Source organism: Melanaphis sacchari, unplaced genomic scaffold (assembly GCF_002803265.2).
Source record: "Melanaphis sacchari strain LSU unplaced genomic scaffold, SCAv2.0 Contig86_pilon_pilon, whole genome shotgun sequence".
Lineage (NCBI taxonomy): Eukaryota > Metazoa > Arthropoda > Insecta > Hemiptera > Aphididae > Melanaphis > Melanaphis sacchari.
In genome coordinates, this window is record NW_020271611.1 from 264679 (window position 1) to 284233 (window position 19555).

Genomic DNA, 19555 nt, shown 5'->3' on the forward strand with positions numbered 1-19555 from the left:
TATCAATTATTTTAATCCATATGACAATTTTTATCATGATATTTTTAAATTTTAATTACAATTTAAAATTCCTAACTTTATTTCTAATTTTGTAATAATTAGTTGAATAGTGAAGTAATGGTACTTTAAATTATTTATTTAATAATCATTGATTGGTTTATTTATTTTGTTGAATTTTAATGAAACAATTTAATTTTTCATTAAAATTGTTGTTTGATGTAGATAATGGAAGTATTTTACTTGGCACCAGATAGCCTGTAGTTGCATATACTATATTACTTAAAAGTAGATAAAAATATTACAAAACTGTTTTTAGCCACATGAAAATGGGATGTCTTTTAGGTTTATTTGTATCAGCCTTACTTAACTAAACATTGATTGATAATCATATTAACTGTTTCATTTAAATTATTAACATTAGCTGGTAAGACATTTTATTCTTATTTTGTTTTGTCTAGAGTTATAATAAATTAAATTGACATATATTTTTCATTATAAGTGCAATTGCATCAATATTTTGGGCTTTGATTACTCAATTAAAAGGCTAGTTTATATTTTCATCAAACTTCTGAACATACATACATAAGAGATAATACAGGTAAAAGGCATATTCTTTCATAAACAAATTTTCAATTTATTTTACTATTTTATTAGTTGTTTTATAAGCTTAAACATACAGTAGTAGATGATGTATTGAATAAAATATAATGCATTATTTTCTAACTGTTTTCCAATTGGCTAAGTATATTAAGTGTTTAGCACTAATAATTGAAATAATTTAATAACATTATTAAATCTAAGATTAATTACTATAGAATATACTATACACTATTAATGTGTAAGACACCCAGCAATCCTCCAATACTTTTTATATTGATTATACATTATTAAAGTTTATTACTTGTTACAATATATTATGATGATGATATTATTTTCTTCAAATTTGAACATTATAGTAAATATAGGTAAATAATAGCTGTGTATATCAAGTTTGTGATATTTATCAACTATTTTGATGAAAATTATTTTAGTTCTATTTACTAGTGGTTATGTTAGATGATCTTAAGTTTTGATTGATATGTAGCAATGTGCAAGGTCACGATTATAACTGGAAAAATAGTCTTGATCGACAATGGCTTATAAAAATACTATTACTATCAATTCTGCATGTAATGAAATCCAAATTAGTGGTTGCTGCGTTCTGTATAAAATTTTGAGTATGACACTTAATGATCTGTTGACCGTTTAGTAGTTTCTATAAGAGATATTTTATCATGTAATATTCATAGCTATTAAATTAAGATTATATATTCTGGCATTTTGTTGTGAAATTTTATTTGAAATGCATACAAAATTAATAAAAATAATTGTATGAAGAATTGTTGTTATTTAATATTTGAGCATTAATATTTAATAGTTTTGGGATTATTTTATTTTTAAGTTGTGTAATGAATGAGTAAGTGAGTTTATTATTTTCTGTAGTTGGGTGTAATGTAATTAATTTGTATAATATTTATTTTAATAATTTTAAGAAATTTTTATTGTGTCTACTAACTTATCTCGATTTTCATCTTTATCACTAATTATCAGATTGGTTTACATTTTCTATGTTTTACTTGTCATCTAATTTTATCATACCAATTGTTAGTCCTAAACTACTCTATTTTTCTATTTAATTATTTATACTCTAAAATATGATTATTGAGTAATTACAGTATTTAAATAATGAACAATAAAATAAAACACTATTAAAATTAAATAATTTTAATGCTGAGACATATAGAGATATAGCTCTCAGATATTGTTAACCTAATTATATTTAATAATACTATTATGTCATAGTACAATTATATATAAAATGTTTCAATTATTCTTATAAAGGGAATATGTTTTGCTTTCTCATCTAAGCGCAAAATAATATTTTGTACTATTTTATTGTAGATAGTATTGACATTTATTGCATGTAAATGTGTTAAATCTATAAATTTAAAAAGTTGATAATCAATCCGAGTTTAATATTGTTGATGTGACTAAATATTTTACACCTGCTTTTTATTTTATTATTTTGAGATTCATTCAATAATTTGAAAATTAGATTGTTTCTGGAGCAATATCAATATGTTACAGGTAGGTATACTTAATCTATAGAAACATTAGAAACATGGATTCTAAATATTAACATGTTTGAACTGCTTTTTGCCTTTTAATTTTTAAATAATTCATAAGGTGTATATGGTTGTACAATTAATAGCTTTCTAGTTTCCTGCTTGAAATCTAAACAATTTATGTGTACTAGAAAGATATTGTATATTTTGTTGTTTTATATTAAAACATTACTGTCATCCATTTTGTGATATAGATAATTTGCCATGTCGATGTTTTATAGTGAAAGGTCAACTTTAGGTTTAATTAACCCCAAAATCGTTAAATAATTGACAATACTTTTAAAACCCTTAATTCTGCCTTATGCTGCTCTACATTTAGATTGAATAAAAATATTAGCTGATAAGTGCAAGTATGTTGTAATCTGTGATAGGTGTGCTGCCTTAGTTTTAATCGTATATGTTACAACCATGCACTGCATCTTATATATTTTCTTAAAAGTACTAAGTGACTAGTGGTATACAATCGCTGAATTAAGGGATGACTGATCGTGGATCGATGGATATTCTGCTGACCCATGTTACGGATTGACTATTTCCGGTTGAGACTCAGTAATATATATTTATAATAGTCAAACTAATCCAGTTCGCTATTAAACTGCACGTAATTGACTTCAACGATTTAAGATCAACGCTTAAAAGCATTAGTTATATACAGGTGGTTTCCGTTATTTCATAATTGTTAAAAGAATTATTTGAAACCAGTATATTTGGTTTTTGGGGAGGGTAACCATAATATTTTTAATAATCGGTTAAATTTGAATAATCTTTGAATTTAGACAAATGAACTTAGTTTAAAATTATTTCGAAACGTATCGTTGATTTGATAAAATTTACCCTGCAATGGATAGATATGATTAATACTAATATATAGTATGAAGTTATTTTTGGTAATTCAGAGGTGTCCAGACATGGAGATACAACCCCCAAAAATGTAAAATAAAATACGCCAGTTCAGATAGTATTCTTTATTTGAATTATAAGGGGCGGAGACGCTCACCGCCAAATCTTGCACTCCATGTGCAATGTTCAGTAAGTCTATAAAATGCGTTACAAAGATTAATATTGGACGCTCCTATATTTATGACCAGCTCATAATAATATTAAGTTCCAAGGTCAGTAAGTCTGATCGCAATCTCCGTATAATGAGAATTAGTAGCGTCTTCAGTGAGCTATTTGAGGTCTTTGTCCACCCTGTGTAAAGTCAATGATAAATGTTAAGTCTGATTTATGGTAGACTTGTGTAAAATATACATTACGGTTTGATTGGTTGAGAAATGTTTGACTTATTTTTAGTTAATTATAGATGACAATTGTACAGGAAGTGTTATCGTGGTTTAACCTAAAATAAACTATTATATAGCACATGTAGTTTCTGACTCAATATTTTGCATTACTAATATGCATGTAGCTAAATCAATGTCTAATCATAAGAGTTTAACTTAAATAATTTTTGTTTGATTATGTATATGATAAATGTACATTCTGATGTTAGCTAAATTTATAGAAATACTAAGGTACGTATATTAGATGGGTATAGGATACATCTAGTACTGAATATATAATTTATATTTAGTTAAAATATTAATTTATTATTTCAGATTTACTTGAAGATGATATCATAAAACATGTTTATGATGATATATTAAAACCTATCAATATTCACTTTGTTAAATTCGAATTAATGATAATATTGCATTATACGAAAATAACTCCATGAAAGAGACAAAGATAGATTAAAGTAACTCTAACATCTTAGTTAGTATTTTTAAAATATTTCATAAAATACTTACATTATTATCATAGATTTGTTATTTAATATTGTATAACTTTAAGAAATGATGAATTGATTCTTGTATAAGTAGTTTAAAATTAATCTATATATTTGAAAATAATATAAGTAATATTGTAATGTTTCAAGTTTCTAATTAATATTTATTAATCTGCAAAAAAATAGTTATAAAATTGTTATTTTACGTTTAAATATCTTATAGTAAAAATTTAAACTTCAAATGTTTATAAAAAAAGTGGGCAAGTGAGTATCGCTTTACCTGCACATTAGATGTCGAGTAGGTCACTATTATAGTATCATGGGCATGTTAAATTTGAATTTAATGATCAGAGTTGGGCAAAATTTTATCTAGATAACTATTCGAATGATTTTTTCACAATTATTCGAATAATTTCTAAACATTATTATTCGAATAAAAAATTATTCGGATAATTTCTAAACGTTATTATTCGGATAATTTCAAACTGTTATTATTCAAATAAAAATTATACTAGGTAGTACAAAATATGTATCATATAATGGTAATAAGATTATAATTTATAAGTCTTCTAGTTAATAATAGCATTAATTATACTATGATATATTAAACTAAATTATTTTTTTTAATAATTTATTAAAAATTTAATAATAATTTTATTTATTGAAATTTAAAATTTGCTATATTTATTTATTTTCATTTTTGTCAAAATATTTATTTTCATTTTTGCCAAAATATTTATTTACATTTTTGTTATTACTATTTACTACTATTTATAATTGTTGTAATTATTACGAAATATTATTCATATTTTAATATTACTAAATTATTATTAAAAAAAATATGTCAAATTCTTTACTTTCTTCTATAGATTTATATCTGTTTTATACATAATATTTTATAATATTTTCATCATCATGTAATTTAAAATACCTACAATGCCAACTATTAGCCTGTTTTTAATTACCAATCCTATGGTTACCCAAACAAAATTAATGAAAATTACTCGAATAATAACGTTTTGAAATTATCCGAATAATAACGTTTGAAAATTATCCGAATAATTTTTTATTCGAATAATAACGTTTGAAAATTATTCTAATACATTTTTATTCGAATAATCGTGAAAAAATCATTCGAATAATAATTTATTCGAATAAAATATCATCTAAATAAAATTTCATTCGAATAACGCCCTACTCTGTTAACGATGTACCATTTAATACGAAAAACGATTCTGAGCGAAGACTGTCAGCCTATATCACAAAATTTATTTCATATATTTTTTTATAAAGTTATTATTCATTTATTTTACTTTTAGTTTTATAGTTGGTTGATTTAATTTTTTCCAAAAATACTGCTATTATTATACTAATTAGTATTTAATTATTATAATAATATGTTTATATTAATCTTGTTAAATCAACTTAAATAATTTAATAACATCTTTCTGTAAATATAAAAGAGTAAAAATATGTTTATAGTTTAAATAGATAATATCTTGAAATAAATTTAAAATATCATTGTGTATAGTAAAATTCATACTAATATAATATAATATGCGTTAATGATAAAGTCCTAAGGAAATTTGTTTGGAATTTTCTAATTCTTCTTTCTCAAAATACTAACTATATCAAGTTTCTATTTTGAAGATAAATTTAATTTTTCTGTTCTATCTGAAGTATTATTAATGGAAACTAATACATTCATCGCTCTTTTCTGATTCTGAGATTTGTATGTCTAATATTTTATGTGTCTCATGGTATTTCAATTGTGTGGCTTATGTATAGAATATTGGTATAATTATATTTTTTAAATATATGTTGTGTAGGCCAAATGCTTATTGATATATTGAATTTAAACATAAGCTAATAGCTACGATTTACCTAGTTTCTGAATTCATTATGGTTGTTGTATCTACTTTTAATTTTCTTATAGATTATTTATCAAAATAATTTATATTTTTAATTAAAAAATAAAACAATTTATTTGGCGTTGTTATACAAATTTCTTTTAATCTAAAAAAATTAATCCATAATCATAGACGGTGATTGAGGAGTGCTGGGGGGTTAGCCCCCACCCAAAAAAATGAAATAAAATCGAAAGTCTCCTAAAATTATTAAACTTTTTTAAAGTATTAAATATAGGTACCTATTTTGCAACAATGCAAAGAAAGATTTAAGCCCCCCTAAAATCCAGTCAAACATCTGCCTATGTCCAAAATGTTATTGAAAAATTATTCTCAAATTTTGTTGTATGGGGTTTATTCTACCACATTTTACATATTAAATTCACAGAAATTTTTTTCGGTTTTTTCGTACAATATGTATATATATATATATATATATATAATAAAATATTACTTAAATTGATATAATTATAATTATAAATGTATATGTTTGTAATTTTATATTGTCCTAATGAATATAACATAAAAAGTATTTTCTAACTGGCTGATCTGCTTATTAACTAATTTAATAAACTAAATTTAAACTCATGACTTTAACCATTAAATAGCTTTTTCAATATTAAATAAAAATATTTAATTTTTAATTTTGTATTTAAACATTAAAAAGATAAAAAATAAAAAGTTCTAATTATATGCTTTGTATAAATAAGTACGTATTTATATAAATTGTACTTATATAGGTACTAATAAAAATCAATGTTAAGGGTTGTAAAGTTTGACTAACATGGTGATTTGACATTTTTTTCAGAGTAGTTTATAAACAGCTATGTATTTAAAATACAATTTTTGCATATATAATATTTATGTGTATATATAAATATATAAATATATATAATTCATAGATGTTAATGTATCCAAACCTAAAACTGTGTGTCAAAGACTGTGGTCCGACTTCATTACGGCTTTCACAAACCGTTATGTTCTTCAGTGGTCCATCTGGTGGGCTTTAGGCACATGCTTTTATTATCAGGTTCGGATTAATTTTGTAATAATCAAGTTGAATTATTTATAAGAAATAAGACATTTATGTATTGGATGGAAATAATTTTTTTTTTAGTTTAGTTATTAAAATAATTATATTATATTATGATTATGATCTATAGGTTTATGCTCTGTTTCATCATGACTTTCTCATACACATGTAAAACCTTGTATCGTAAAATCTACAACAAAGCAGATATACATGGTAATTACAGCGTCTATATAATTCAAACGCTCATTTAATGTTCTTCTTATTTCTATTTTTGCCTAGAGTAAATCTTTAAAAAGGAACAGGCCGGACAGTTTCAGAATCAGAATTCAATTTTTTTTTTCAAAATAGGGTTGCTTATTTTATTTAAATTGAAATATCCACTATAAAATATACATTGCCATAATTTATTATACATTTTACTAGTTATTAGATAAATATATCAATATCACAATAATTTTATTTAAAACTTAATGATAAATGAAATCTTAAAAGATAAACTGTAACTGGTGTTAAAAATGTCCGACTTGTGTACTAATTTAGTCTGCCTCTATTTTTAACTTTTAACTTTTAACTTTTCAAAATTTTAAACTACAATAATTAAGATAGTATTACATTTGTAAAAAAATAAATTGATGTATTAAATATTTCATTACTTCCATATTTTTTTTTATTAATTGATAAAAACTGTTGATATTAATTTTTTTTTTTAAATCAAAAAAATTATTCTATGATGTTAAATTAATAACTCACATCGTTGTACTTTCGAATCTTTTAACAACATATTGATTAAAAAGTTGTATTTAAATTTTAAATAATGAAAAATAGATTGTATTTTAAATTTTAAACCAGTAATAAATTACGTAAAAATTCACAAAATCTATTTTTCTTGAAAAATAATTTTACAGCTTAAATCAAATTTTATTTTAAATAATTAGGTATAACGGGATTATTTTTAAATATAACAATTATTTTCATAATATTATTACTAAAGGTGTCTATTTTTGGTTTGCGTAGAGTTTACATATTTCCTTATGTTTTTATACTTTCTTGAGAGAGTTTACCCATTGTTCTAATGTATAGGGTTGATACTTATCGTGGAATACTAAAATGTCTTTGATATTAATATTATATGTTAAAACTTTTAATGACCACAAAAGGGATTTTCTTTTAATAACATAAACAATGTATTATTATTTTATTCTTTAACACTCTTATCGTAGATAGGCATATACATACGGTAGAGATTATATTTTGTATCTTTAGGTACCTATGTAAGCCTGATTTATATTCATGTATAATCATGTATTAGCCAAGTATTGTACTTAATATGTATCTGACAACAAAGACTAACCAAATTAAAATTAACATTTTTTGATGTTTAGAATAATTTATAGTAATTGATTACTTTTGAAAAATCAAAAAATAATTCTAAAAAATGTTTATTACAATAATCATTGTAAGTAATATTTTGTTCGCATCTTTTTACATTTATACATTACTTAATATCTATTTATGTATATACTGGAATTGGTGATTTTTATTATACTGATTTCATTAAATATTCGTGTATGCAGACTTGAGAAATTTAATACTTGGCCAAAAACTTAACTGAATCGTTGCTGTCGTATTATATTTAATAATATTCTTTATGTATAGGCAACCAGTACCAATTTTTTTCCATAAAATGTGTAGTTATTCCGATTAATTTATAGTACTTATAGCTTATTAATAGCTAAATAAATATAGTTTACCTTTTTAATATAAATAATGTTTTAAGAGACGTAAGTCACAAACGTTTTATAGTATATATATATATATATATATTTATATATACGTATAGGCCGTATAGCTGGTTATGGTAATTCATTAAATATTTTTAAAATTTGAAATAAAAAAATTAAGTCGTAGTTTAAAAATTTGAAAGTTGATTTAATTGTATAGTGTAATATTAAAACATTATCCATTAAAGTGAAAGTTATAATTTTTAGGTATAAAAATACCTATGATTTGAAATTCAAATGTTAAGAATGAAAGATTTAAATAAATCAAGAATATGATGCATGTTAACATAAAAGACTTTGTATAAAGTAGATAAAAAAAATGTTTTTTTTTAAGCATTGTTTAGTTATTTTAGTGTAATAAAATAATTTAAACTAAAGTCATCTTAAAAATTAAACGTAAAATCAAATTAATAAAATACATACAAATTTATATTTCTAAGTTCCTATACAAAAGACATATTTTAATTTTATTGATTAATATTAATTCATAATCAGATAGAAAGTTAAAAATGATATTATTAGTATTCACGGTTTAAACTTTTTAAGTTGAAATTGAAGTTGAAATATAAAATATAAAATGTTCTTATTCTAAAATACAAGCCATAGTATATTGTTTTTTTTTTTATTATTATTATTATTATTATCATTAAATTCTATAATTTATGAAAATATAAACGTATTGCTTACAATAATATGTATTGAGTTAACTTTATTATTTCATATTTACTATTCATAATATTTGAAGTATGAAATTCTAATTTTGAACAATTTTATTTTATATAGTGTATGGCGTATTTCCAATCATTATGGCAAGAAATTTATCGAAATGGTACGGATTTACAAGTGACCGATAATGGATTCGTTGAAGCTATATATACAATAATAAGTATGTATATAATTATTTCTATTTCTAAAATGAATATATGTATGGACTTGATTTTCTATCATTATGCTTTTTTTTATGCCAATTTAAAAAATTCGTCAAGTATAATAATATATATTTATACAGAACAGTACAATTATTAGCTGGATTATCATAAATACAATAAAATCTGTTATTTAATTTTTTTTAAAAGAATTTTAAAATCTTGGAAAGAGAGGGGGGTTAAAATCTCAAAATAAGAATTTAGCCCCCCCCCCCACCGAATTTCCCTAATTGCGTTACTAGTGTCATTTAATAAAATAGTTATTAGCTCTACTATCATTATATTTATTTTTGATAGCTTATATGAATATGAGTTCTATAGTTAGTTAAATAATATTGTATTTATGTATTTTTTTGAAGGTACACTAGGAGTTTATTTGATTGGTATTATAACAATACCAAGTTGGTGGCTAGTTGGCATTTTAACTTTAAGCCAAGGCTTATTATTGTTGGTAATGGCTCAAGAAAAATTATTATCACACGCATATGTTGGCTACATTATATTTGGAACATTTTATCATGTTATGGCCACTGTAGCTAAGTAAGTAATTCAACATATTAAATATTATTTTAATAATGAATAATTGCATTAATTAAAGTTTAATTTTTTCTATTTTTAATTTAATTATTCATTATTTTTTGATTTTATAATTACACATTTTTTTTGATACTTATGTAACTCATGTAGAACATATTTATTTATTTTAGTTGCGAAGTAGCTAAAAATATACCTGCAGATAGCTATGCATTGGTATTTGGAGTTAACACGTTCATGTCACTCTTACTGCAAACATGTTTGACAGTAGTTGTAAATAGTCCTTTAGGACTCATGTTAGACATTAGAACACAGGTAAACTTATTAACTATTATTATAATTTGTACATTTTAGTTGCTATTATAAACAAACTATTATAGAACATGAGGCTTACCTAGCAATCAATTCTCTCCAATAACTTTTTATACCTAGTTTATAAGTGTTGTATATTTATTTTACTTTTCGGACTAATGTTCAATTTAAAATAAGTTGTACGTAGATCTTGGTTGAAATAGGTCGGATTAATAAAACCATTTTTTACTTTTTTACTGCCAACTACCACTCAATACTTCTTAAAGCTAAATATATACAGCTATTTTATTGTTTAAGAGGAAAAACATGAAGAATAAAATTAACTGTGAAAATATTCTCATCTGACCCTTTATGTGATTTACTATCATGCTGCTACATTAAATAAAACATTTTTATGCAACTTTCTTAGTGTCCATCTAGATATCTAACTACGAGGCGTAGCAAAAAATCAGACACTAACTATATTCTAACATAATTCAATTATATTCTTCGTATGTCACAAATATAATTCTTCCATTATTTTTTCAGGGGAAAAATATCTAGTTTTTGTAAATACTAGTTTTTCATATTATGTATGGCTATAAAAAATACTTTTTATTTTTTTAGTTTTACGTGTACAGTGGAGGTTGTTTAATAATCGGGACTTTATTCACCGTCAGAGCATTGTGCTCAACATATAACACGATGATGAGACATAGAATTTTTACAACGTCGAATTAAATTGATTTATATTTAATATTATTATATATATTTTATTATTAAAATTATTGTATACCCTGTATGATATTTTATTAAAAAGTTTTAAAAACAAATACGCATGTTAATAATTGTTATTAATTGTTACCTATTCCTTTTCGATTCCATTAAGTTCACGTAACTTTATTAATTATGTACAGTTTGATTATTATATATATATAAAAAAAAAAAATCATTATTTCAAAATCTATAAAAATGTTTCAAATATTTTTTTTACTTAATTTCCAGTCAAAATAAAATAATATTAAAAAAAAATTGTATTTTAAAATATCTATAATTTTTTTAAATGAGAACATACATTTTTTTAAATTTCATATTCTAAATTAGAACATTTTTAAGAGTAATTCGATACATACAAATTAAAACTCGTAGATACGAATAGTTTATGAGTTATATGTGTTTTTCGTTAAATTGAGTAGTAGACCATCATTTTGTAGCGTATATCCTTACTATATACTACATTTCATTAACCTAAACGTTAAATACTTATAACTCAAAAAGTATTCATATGAATTTCAATTTTTATGTACTCTGAAACATATTCTGCTTCGAAATATGAAATTAAAAACGTATGCTGTCGTTTAAAAAAGTAAGAAATATAATGATAAAAAATATTGTTTTATTTCGATTGGAAATTATTTTTAGTATTTAATTTATTAAACATTATTATTGCAGTAATAGATTTCAAAAATGGTTTAATCAATTAAATCTGGAAAATGATCACATGTGTACTATCTAGTTTCAATTATTTAGTAGTTTTTAATTAAAAATAAATTAGTCGAAGAAACAAAAGTAGGTATATTTATCGGATTTTAATAGTATTTCTATAAGAATTTTGAGTAGGATTTTTGCTATGAATTTATTTTTTGAAAGTAATGCTCAGTGTAATAATATAATTTTTTGAAAAATGAAAACAACTGTTACTTTAACATTTACTAGTTATTTTTAAATACAATGGTTTGTTGTTATAATATTAAATATGTGAATACATTTTCTAAGTGTTATAATGTAACTTTTTAATAATTGATAAATTAAAATTTATATTAAATAATTTTAAATTACACAAAGCTAATTAACGCATTTGATCGTTTTTCTTACCAAGATTTATTTTTCAAAAAAAAAAAAAAAATATATTATAAATTGTAGAGGTGTCATTACTTTTATAGAAGATATTGAAATCACGCAGAATCTAAAAATTGTCATAAAATTATTTATGATATTAATCAATTTCTTTTAAAGTTCAATTTTTAAATGTTTAAATTCAAAAAACTGTCAGTTAATTTTTCTGAATAAAATACTATATAAAACAATATACATATGTCGTACTTAATCTAACTTATTGTGGTACTCGGAAAAAAATTTCAGAAATCATCCTTCTATCTGGGAAAAAAATTAAATACACAGTAGGTAATCAAAGAAGAGTGCAGATTGTAACTGTATTTTTATGTTATATAATAGGATGTAATGTATGCTGTATTGTAAGTCATAATAACCGTAAATAATGCTATTGAATTATTTTTAATTTGTAAACATTTCTGAAATTATTTATGCATATTTATTATTTTATTGAATTGGGCCTTTAGATATTTTTCATTTTTGGGGTTCATTGCAAAATGGGAAAATGTATGTTTATATTTTAATTATATATGAGACGTGAGTGGAATATTTAAAATTAAAAAGTCTAGCTTATTCAACACATTGTGCAAAGCATCTAATAGTTGTATAACAAAAATAATATTCATTTATTAAATCTTTACCGGAAAATTGTCTCAAAAATTAAAGAGGAAGTCATTGGAACGTAATTTAAATGACTTACAATGTTAATGTGTGCATAACGAGTTCATCCGTATTCATTGTTTGAGTGGCTACTTATAGTGAAAATGGAAATTATTATTGTTTATAACGAAACAATGACGTTATAGAATAAGTTTTTTGTATAAAAACAATGAACTCAGATGCAAATATTGCATATGCATATTTAAGTCAGTAAAATGTATTTTATCCAGTAGTTACAGAAAACTTCCATACCATTTTATTTGGAAATGTCAATATTGTTATTTAAATGCGTGATGAGTTCAAAACTAAAACTATTCATTTTAACAAGCTTAGTAATACCAATTGTCATATCATCTTCGAATCTTTCGTTTGACACTCCAAACTCAAACACTGTAAGTAGAATAATATCTACACCTAATCCTAATAATAATTTATTGTACCTAAGATACGTCAATTAGTTTAAGTGTTAATATATTAAATTTCATCTAATCTATTAAGCACCAAACGAGTACAAAGCTTATGATCCATTTAACGTAAAACTTTTATTATTTTGAAAATTGTTAAAAATGTTAAAATTGTATTTAAGTCATTAAAAACAAAGTTTTTTTGAAAATACATACTTTTGCTATTTTTGCATCGTTATCGGTTATCACTATTTAAATTTTTTTATAACATGATATATTCAAGTTTTAAGTCGTTAAAAAATAATATTTTTTGATGATATTATGTTTTTTAATCTTTTGAACAATTATATTTTTAATCTCATATTCCGGAGCAAAAAATTATTTTACGTATTTTGATCTATTAAAGCTAATTTTGGACGACAAGTAGTTTATGAGTTACAACTTAATAAGTATTTAAAGTTTTAAAATGTTGATAAGTGGAGTGTGAATTGTACCCTACAAAATATCGGTCACTGCTCACTAAAATTTTTTTTTTAACATTTATTTTTCTTCTTTTATGAAGAAATTAAATATTTTATTTTTTATTTTAGACAAATAATGATAGGGCAGTTGAAAGCTTTAAAGGTAACCGTCCATTAAGAGGAACAAAACGACAGTCCAGTTTAAAAAAACAAAATCGACGTAAGTCATCAGTCATCACTATACTATAAATAATATATTACGCATTTTGTTTAAAACAAACTAAAATCTTTGTGTAGTTGTCTTTAAATTTTTGTTTAACTTTAGTGCTCTCATTATTCACAATCGTTAAATTTGACAACGAACCATGCTATTCATCGTCTGGCGACAGCGGTATCTGCATGACATCAACCGAATGCTATCAACATCGAGGAGTGCCTATTGGCTCGTGCGCTAATTCATATGGCGTTTGCTGTTTATGTAAGATCAAATATTATAAACTAACACCTATATGGCTATATAAATATCTTTCATCATCATAGAGATTCCGATAAGTATAATCTTGGATGGCTTTTTAAACTGTTACAAAAATAACCGTTATTTATTAAAATGTAAATTATGCATGCTGCGATTTTAAACTATAAATTTACTCTACAAAAACCGCAATAAAAACTAAAATAAGTGAACAAATAAACTGAAGCACATGATATTTTAACTTCGTTATTGTATTTTACTAAAATTTATAGTATAAAACATCATCAATTAATGGTTATTTAACTAGGTTAATTAAACAAAAATAATTATAAAAAATTAAAAAATTAAGTATAAAAAAGTCGTTGTATTTTATTTACTATTCAATTTGTTTTTAAACCATATTGTTTTAAAAATTCGTATCTTGAAATTTGTTTGGCCGTGTGTTTTTATCGCAATTCATTTTATAAACTGATTTCTCTGGATATATGATGACGAGATGCACACCTGAGCGATGCGATTAAGATAATTTTTGTGTCGTTTAAGCGTCCAAAAAAGTATTCGTATATCGTATTTATAATTTTATCGCAGTTTGTATAAGTGCATTTATATTTTCATTGTGTTTTTTATAATTAATTTTTATAATTAACTACCTATGCCTAATAATCTACACCATTTAAATATTTAATTATCGTTTATGAAATAAATGAGAAGACATTAGTGAATCATCGTCTTAGAAGGAAGTCCGAGGTTTTTTCCATGTATTTATTGTAACAAAATCGTTGTATCAAATAAAATAAAAAAATAGAAGGGAGTGTAGATATAAATATTTAAAAAAGAGTCCTATGTATTAAGTGTTGTAACTCCTCTTATCCACCTAAACGGATAAATCTTTAGTTACCAATGATAGTGAATTATCTAACGTCAAATTGTGTTTTTATAATTATAATTACAACACGAATACAACCAGTGAAAAATGAAAAATTTACTCGCGGTGCCTAAAAGCAATACTTACACCGTATACGGTATATACCTATCTAATATAATTCTACGTTTATGTTTATTGTTATATTATATTTACACAATTATAACAATTCTTGTACTATACTTATTTAGCGTTATCTACATGTGGCCAGACGATCCGAGAAAACGGCACATATTTCGTGAATGCAGGATATCCAGACGGTTTAAATAACACAGGGACGTGTCAAGTGACTATACACAAATTATCTCCTTATATTTGTCAGTTCAGGTGTGTAGTGTACGAAAAAAGCAAAAAAATTATACGTTATCAATGTATACATAATATATTAAAAGACATTGAATTTATTATTATATTGATTATCATTTATTTTTTAGGTTGGATTTTGAACGATTTTCTATAATGGGACCCGAGCCAGTCAATCATCAATGCGACAATGACCAATTCATTGTTTCTGGTTCGAATCCCATACCTGTTATTTGTGGATTGAACACTGGTAGCCACAGTACGTATTCAATTACACATACAATTTTATCTATTTTTGTATATTCTGATTTTGTTACTTATAATTATAAAACATTTGCATGAATAATCAAAAATTAATATATTGATTAAATATAGTGTATGTGGACGCTGGAACGGGTACAAGTCCAATCATATTAACCATGGTTACAAGTGGCATATTTTTAAAAAGAAATTGGAAGATTAAAGTTAGCCAGTTACCTTGTGACTCTATTACAAAAGGTTAGTTACAAATGGGAATTCACCAATTTGCGCTTAAAATTACTATTTTATATACTAATTGCGCTGTGTACATTTTAGGGTCGATAGACCAAAACATGCCCTTAAAAAATTTTCAAATACTTAATGAAAACTCATTAGTTAATTAAAATTATATAATAAATTAATACACACATCAGTTTAGTTAAACTTTAAAAGCACAGTTTCACTTTCATCAGATAATAAATTTTAAAACACGATTTAACTGTACACCTCCACTTAATTCCATTTTTTGATTTAGTATATTTTCGAAACTTAAAATCATCGATAAGTAACAACGGTTCACCTTTTTTTACTAAAAGCTTGCTTAAAGTAATCCATACTGTAATGTCAAACAACTCAAACTAATACTAAACAAAAATATACAAGTAACGGCTATATCATCAATGTGTTATCCTATATAGGATACTTGTGCAATGAAACAATTAGGCTGATAAATATCCAATTAAAATGAAAACTTGTTTTCGTCTTTCATCTTTCCGTGTGTAGTGGAGCCTGACAAGTTCTTCCGGATTTTACACCGGAAATACTTTATCCCTTTATGTAGCCGCGATGTTACCTCTTCCGGGCGAAAGACCAGGGTGAGCTCCCGAGAGCCAGGCACCCCGAGCCCGCCCGGGACGCCACCTTACCTTAGGCGTCATAATGAGCCGCTTCGTGACCAGAGCCCGACGGATACCGTCCAAATCAAGCCTCTTCTACTAAGGCGGTACTCCCACAACCACTACGAGTCTTTCCTCAATTGCGGCGATCCCGTCACAGACGAGCGCGGGCATTATTTTCGTCTATCACTCAAATTCATACCTGTACGATCAAATTTGCGTAGTAATATTAATGTTTTGTAAAATTCCGATATTTTTATAAAACATATTATAACCAGTTACTTAGACCAGTAATCAAATAATAAATAAATAAGTTTAATTTTTAAGCATTTTTGTGAGTATATTATGTCGATTTTGTTGGAATTGGATTGAAAAATAATATTTTCATCATATCTGAAGATAAGAAAATTTAAAACAAGCGCAATTGGTATACTGACCCTAAACAAAAATTTTGTTTTAGGCGCAATTGGTCCATGCCCTTACAAATAAGTACTTGTAAATTAACTAATAAATATATAAATAAAAGTTTTATAAATTACACAATTTTTTTAAATGTAATAATTAAAATAATGAAGTGTTTTACCAATACTTACGTTTACTATCTTTCAAAAATTAATTTTTCTGTATGAAATGATGAGTATAATAATTAGGATTTTCTATTTTAAATTTAAAAATATTCAATGATTTTGTATTTTGGGTTACATTATTCATTTTTTCTCGTCTTACTGGTATTATTGTATTAATAGTTCAATTATTTATGATTAAATAACTAGTAATTTGGTAATTGTGTAATAGTTGTTTAAATATTATAAAAAAATTGATTATGGTATTGTTATCAGAAGCTTTTATTTTCAAGACTTAATATTTTCAAACATGTATCTAAATAAAATTGTAGTTAGCTAAACATTAGTAACTAACTATATCACATCTGTTATTTATATTCTGTTTTGTTAAAGTATTTACAATAACGTTTTGTTTTATGTATTCAATTCTAGCCGACACTGGTTGTTTGCAATATTACACCGGAGTATCAGGTACACTGAAGTCGTTTAATTACGAATCCTATTCCGGTCTTCATTTGTCGAATCAGGATTATACAATATGCTTGAGGACAGAGCGAAATTTTTGTTCCGTACAATATTCAGCTTGCGATGATCAAAGTGAGTGATTACATTTCGGTTATATCATGTGTGTTTAGCGGTTAAGAAAGAAAAAGCAAGAAATATCGAAACTAAATAAAACATATTTCGCATGTATACAATGTAGTGAACAATAGAAGTCACGCGTTCACATTGACTGGAAATACGTTGGGTCAAAATCCGGTACAAGCAAATGTCGGTAGCGTTGGATCAAGTCCATGTAATTCTGATTACCTAATTATACCATGTGTTTCAAGCAAGCAAGGGCCCGTGGCGTCAGGAATGAATACTTGTGTAGATAGATTATGCGGTGGAACTTTGAACACAGATTATTCTACAATTCCAACGACTATTATGAGTAAGAATGTTTAGAATATTAATAAATTATTATTAATATTTTTTTTATTCTCTTATGACTTTACAACCTAACTATGCTATAAAATTATTGAGATTTTATTTTACTACTCAAGGAGGAGTAGTATAAATTATTTAATGGATAACTTTAACTTTTAAGAACATTTGATATACTTACTTATTTAAAATTCGAATGAGAGCTTCTTATTTATTGAAATGTATAGTATATTAAGAAAATATAAAAATAAAATATTGAACAATATTTGGAGATTCTTTCAGTACTACAAATTTCAAGAATTTAAGTGTATGGTTTTGAGGTATATTTAAAAATTTTAAAAATCAGATTTTATACAACTACATTATTAATATAATAAATAATATAAATATAATAATATAATATATATTAATATAAATATATACTTACTTATACAGTACATATTTTTGTAATAAATAACAGGTACTATAGTACTAATGAACATTTAAGTAAAAATATAAATAATATATTATATTATTATATTTGTATTATATATTATATTATAATATATTATATAATATATAATATAAATAATATAAAAATAATAATATAATATTATAATATATAATACATAAAAAAAATAAAAATAATAATATATAATAATAATAATAATAATAATTATATATATATATTATTTATATATTATTATATTTATATTATATATTATTATTTTTATTTTTTTTATATATTATATATTATAATATTATATTATTATTTTTATATTATTTATATTATATATTATAATATAATATATAATACAAATATAATAATATAATATATTATTTATATTTTTACTTAAATGTTCATTAGTACTATAGTACCTGTTATTTATTACAAAAAGTTGTACTGTATAACTGTATTTACTAGCATATTTTATATTAGTACTGGGTAATGATTAAATATTTGTTTATATTATCAAAATGATTATTATTTAAATCATTTAAATCTTTTAAAATAGATAATTGAGACTCAATAAAATTTAAAATCTTTTTTGAATATATCACCAATTATTATTATTATTATTTTATGACTATCGGATTTTTACAACAAATTAAATTATGTAGAAATAAAAAAAGCATTATAATTAATGGACAAATTGGATATATAATTTAAATCGTGTTTAATAATATGATCTGTTATTAAGAATTATTTATTTAATGACCAACTTAATTATTTAATAACGTTTTGTTTACAGGTAGTATCCGACCTTTTCGATTATCATTTCACACAAATGCTGTAGAAATGCCAAATGACATGGGTAATCGTGGTTTTTGTTTAAACTATATTCAACAACCTTGCAATGCTAATTATACTTAAAGAGTTCCATTTTATTTAAGATTTAATTTATCACATTTATTATATCTATATGTAT

At 23.8% G+C, this 19555-nt stretch overlaps 2 protein-coding genes across 2 annotated transcripts; both read left to right on the forward strand.

The window, feature by feature from the left end:
* Window positions 1-540: 540 nt before the first annotated feature.
* LOC112602363 (thiamine transporter 1-like) lies at window positions 541-11200 on the forward strand (the record flags this gene model as incomplete). The annotated part of the gene is made up of 6 exons (XM_025350398.1): window positions 541-598; window positions 6743-6870; window positions 9438-9540; window positions 9940-10120; window positions 10288-10429; window positions 11033-11200. Coding segments are annotated over 6 exons (726 nt in total), but the record flags the coding sequence as incomplete, so codon positions are not given.
* Window positions 11201-12890: 1690 nt separating this feature from the next.
* Window positions 12891-19521, forward strand: LOC112602362. The gene is made up of 9 exons (XM_025350397.1): window positions 12891-13350; window positions 13953-14043; window positions 14149-14301; window positions 15409-15544; window positions 15652-15779; window positions 15896-16018; window positions 17652-17816; window positions 17923-18153; window positions 19379-19521. Exons 1-9 carry the CDS (start codon window positions 13225-13227, stop codon window positions 19498-19500), a joined length of 1275 nt encoding a protein of 424 aa, XP_025206182.1. The 5' UTR covers window positions 12891-13224; the 3' UTR covers window positions 19501-19521.
* Window positions 19522-19555: the final 34 nt, after the last annotated feature.